This window comes from Fragaria vesca, linkage group LG7, assembly GCF_000184155.1.
Source record: "Fragaria vesca subsp. vesca linkage group LG7, FraVesHawaii_1.0, whole genome shotgun sequence".
In the NCBI taxonomy this organism is placed as follows: Eukaryota; Viridiplantae; Streptophyta; class Magnoliopsida; order Rosales; family Rosaceae; genus Fragaria; species Fragaria vesca.
Genome location: NC_020497.1, coordinates 1,186,478 through 1,190,034, shown reverse-complemented (window position 1 = coordinate 1,190,034; position 3,557 = coordinate 1,186,478). Strand labels below are relative to the sequence as shown.

Genomic DNA, 3,557 nt, shown 5'->3' with positions numbered 1-3,557 from the left:
GGATAATTAAATAATAATAATAATAATAATAATAATGAAACACGATCAACGAATTCGTTTACGATTCAGAAGTAACAAGCAAGATCAATCTGAGAAGAGAGAGAATACGGACTTGCAAAAGGAGCGGCGGTGAGAAGGTGAGAGCAGAGAGATCGTAGCGGCGGTGAGAAGGTGAGAGCAAAGAGATCGGAGTGGCGGGTGGATGCGGTGGCGATGAGTGGAGGAGGTGGGTGGATGCGCGCACTTCAATCGGTGGCCGATGCGTGGATGGGGTCTGGTGGCACAGCTCTGGTGGCGCGACTCTGGTGGGAGTTTGGAATTGTGGGTGTGAATTTAATTAGGGATTGTGGATTGCGCGAGAGAGTTAGTATAGGTTTTAAATTAGGTTTCGTCGCCTAAGACATTTATTTGTGTCCTAAGTAATACGAAATTTCGGGGAAAAAAAAGGCGCAAAATTCACCCGCCTAATATTTTGAGATCCTATATGACGGGGTTCACTATTTTGGACAGCTATTGTCTAGGTCATTATTTCAAAAATCAAGCAGAAACAGTTCATTATATGTCATGCATCACCTTGTTGGTGATCTGGCTCGATGGGCAGCAGGAGAAGTTTGTCTCAGGTTGGAGGATAAAGTGGATGGTAGATGTTCTCGAAAAACACGTCATTCGTCATACATTCCCAGTCAGTATGATGGGGTTAACAAGTTTGAGGCATTCACCGAAGCCAAGCGTTTGCGTACTTTTCTACCACTGAGGCTTTCAGAAGACTTCTGTAATTATGTGACTTGTATGGTAACTCTTGATCTACTGCCGAAATTGGAATACTTGCGGGTACTCTCTTTGAATGGTTATCAGATAACTGAGTTGCCGAATTCAATTGGTAACTTGAAGCATCTACGGTACCTTGATCTTTCTCATACACTAATGAGTCTGCCTGAATCAATATGCACCCTTTGTAACTTACAAACATTAATCTTAGAAAGTTGTTCTAGACTGAAGACACTGCCTACAAATATGTGGTACTTATCAAATCTGAGCCACCTGAACAATTCAGATGTGCCTTCATTGGAAGGAATGCCTCCACGGCTAAGTCAACTGTGCAATTTGCGAACGTTGCCGAATTTTGTGGTGGGCAAAGATAGTCACTCAAGGGTAAGAGAGATAAGACCCCTATCTCTTCTTCGAGGGACATTGTGCCTCTCAAGATTGGAAAATGTGAATGATGTTGGAGATGCAAGGAGGACCAACTTAAGTTGCAAGGAAGGGATTGATACATTGCAGCTGGAATGGAACTATAGAGCAGAGAATGGATTGCTCGTCCTTGACATGTTAAAACCTCATAATAAGATGAAAGAGGTGTTCATCAAGGGTTATGGTGGTTTGCAGTTTTCAGCATGGATTGCAGATCCTTTATTCTCTTATATGGTGCTTGTGAGGTTAGAAAATTGCAAAAACTGTAGATTCTTGCCACCGCTTGGACAATTGCCTTCTCTCCAAACACTATGTATTAGAAATATGTCTGGAGTTGCAAAGGTTGGCCTAGAGTTCTGTGGAGAGGGTACATTGTCTTTTCCAGCATTGGAGACCCTTATTTTTGAGGATATGAAAAACTGGAAAGACTTTCCTTGCCAAGGATATCAAGGACTTGGAGCTTTCCCTTCCTTGAAAATACTTTCAGTGAAAAGATGTCGCAAACTGGAGGGTGAGTTACCTCACGACCTTGATTTGCTAAGAAAACTTGAGATTCATGAGTGTAATGAACTGGTGGTTTCAATTGCCAACTACAAACAGCTCTGTGAACTAAACGTTCGTGATTGCAAAGGGGTGTCGTATAAAAGTGAGCACCACTTTGAGTTGCTCAAATCTATTTATCTTTCAGATTTTTCAGTGCTGAGATTTCAAACTGGAGAATTCATGACCGGATTAAAAAAAGTGGGACAGTTAATGATAGCTAATGGTGATGAACTTTCAACTGAATGGCAGAATGAAGGTAGATTGCTGCAACACCTGATCTCCCTTCGAAGTTTGTTTATTGAAAGAAGCTCCCACCATGATCAACTGCATTGCCTGACGTCACTTCAAATGCTTCACATATATAGATGCCCGAGTCTAGTTTCCATTCCAGAGTCTTGTTTGCCACCTTCTCTTAAAGATATAAAGATTGAAAGGTGTGGTTCTTTGACGTGCTTTGCATGATACAAAATACCCCGGAGTCTAAGAACAATAGACATTAAACATTGCCAATGTTTGAAATATTTAGTAGAGGAGGAGCAGGCCTCTTCTTCGTCTCCTTCTCTTGAGTACCTGAGCATATCTAACTGTCCATGTCTTATCTCCTTATCATCCAGAGGTCAATTGCCGAAGGCACTTAAACACCTTTACATAAGGGATTGCGAACAACTGGAGACAATATCTGAGGGCTTCTGTGATGACACTTGCCTTGAAGAAGTTCATATAGGGCGTTGTGAAAATCTGAAATCCTTACCAGAGGGCCTGTGTCTTCTTACCACTCTTCGTAGGTTAACTGTATTTGTCTGTGCAAGTCTTATTTCCTTCCCAAGAGGAGGATTACCAACAAGGGCCTCCAACCTGACATCCCTTGTTATATCTGACTGTCAACGATGGAACGTCTTCCCCAAAGGCATGATCAACCTCAATTCTCTCCAGGAGCCGGTGATTGGCAGCTGTGAAGGTTTGGCTTCCATTCTAGAGGAGGGTTTTCCCCCCAACCTAACATCACTTATCCTCTTGAATCCCAGAAATTGTAAGCCACTCAGGGACTGGGGATTGCACTTGCACAGACTCAGTTCTCTAACAGAGTTATGCATTCAAGGTGTCGATCAAGATTTGGTGTCCTTTCCACCAGAGGAGATGCTGCTTCCTACATCTCTCATTAAACTTACCATTGGATTCTTCCCGAATTTGAGACGAATATCCAGCCAGGGCCTTCAAGTACTCACCTCTCTTGAATCTCTTAGAATTGATGATTACCCAAAGCTTGCATCCATTCCAGAGGATCTGCCCTTTTCACTCACACAACTTTACATCTTTGATGATTGTCCTGTGCTTAGAAAGAGATATAAACCAGATGTACCAAGGTACTGGGAAAAAATAAGTCACATTCCATACATAGAGATAGGGGACTACTACACACCCTAAGGCCTTTCGGAGTCTGGCCAGGTACATCAGAAGTTGAAAGAGAAATTGGTCAGAACCTTTATTTCCATGTTCTAATATTTGTGTTTCTTATTCACAACTCTTTTTTTTCTAACTATGGTGTTTCATATTTCAGATCAACAGAGCTAAAGGACATGAGAAATGCTCAAAGATCAGAACTGATCCTAGTTTCAGCTGAACATCTCTGGTAATCTTTCTAATTTCCAAAGCAAACTCAGAACTGATTCCAGTGAGAAAGGCCTTCTGAGTTCTAAAAAATTTCTCTAAGTTTACTCACCCTTATCATATTCCAGTGAGCAATTTGCTTCTTTCCTCATTTAAACATGTGCATAGGAAAAGAGACATGGTTGTTGATGGCCTTACGAAGAAAAGTGTCGATA

The 3,557-nt window shown here is 41.8% G+C and overlaps 1 protein-coding gene across 1 annotated transcript; it reads left to right on the top strand.

Moving 5' to 3' along the window:
- The first annotated feature begins 564 nt into the window (after positions 1 to 564).
- Positions 565 to 3,368, top strand: LOC101309490 (putative disease resistance protein At3g14460-like). Its single transcript, XM_004308161.1, has 3 exons — positions 565 to 1,990; positions 2,264 to 3,098; positions 3,293 to 3,368. The coding sequence occupies exons 1-3, from the start codon at positions 565 to 567 to the stop codon at positions 3,366 to 3,368; spliced, it is 2,337 nt and encodes a 778-aa protein (XP_004308209.1).
- Positions 3,369 to 3,557: the final 189 nt, after the last annotated feature.

Bases quoted from the DNA above. Each gene is read 5' to 3' on its own strand.
- LOC101309490 (XM_004308161.1), top strand. From the start codon at position 565: ATGCATCACCTTGTTGGTGATCTGGCTCGATGGGCAGCAGGAGAAGTT. The intron at 1,991-2,263 runs GTAGATTGCTGC...AATATTTAGTAG, and splicing joins AACTGAATGGCAGAATGAAG to AGGAGGAGCAGGCCTCTTCT. The intron at 3,099-3,292 runs GTACTGGGAAAA...TTCATATTTCAG, and splicing joins TATAAACCAGATGTACCAAG to ATCAACAGAGCTAAAGGACA.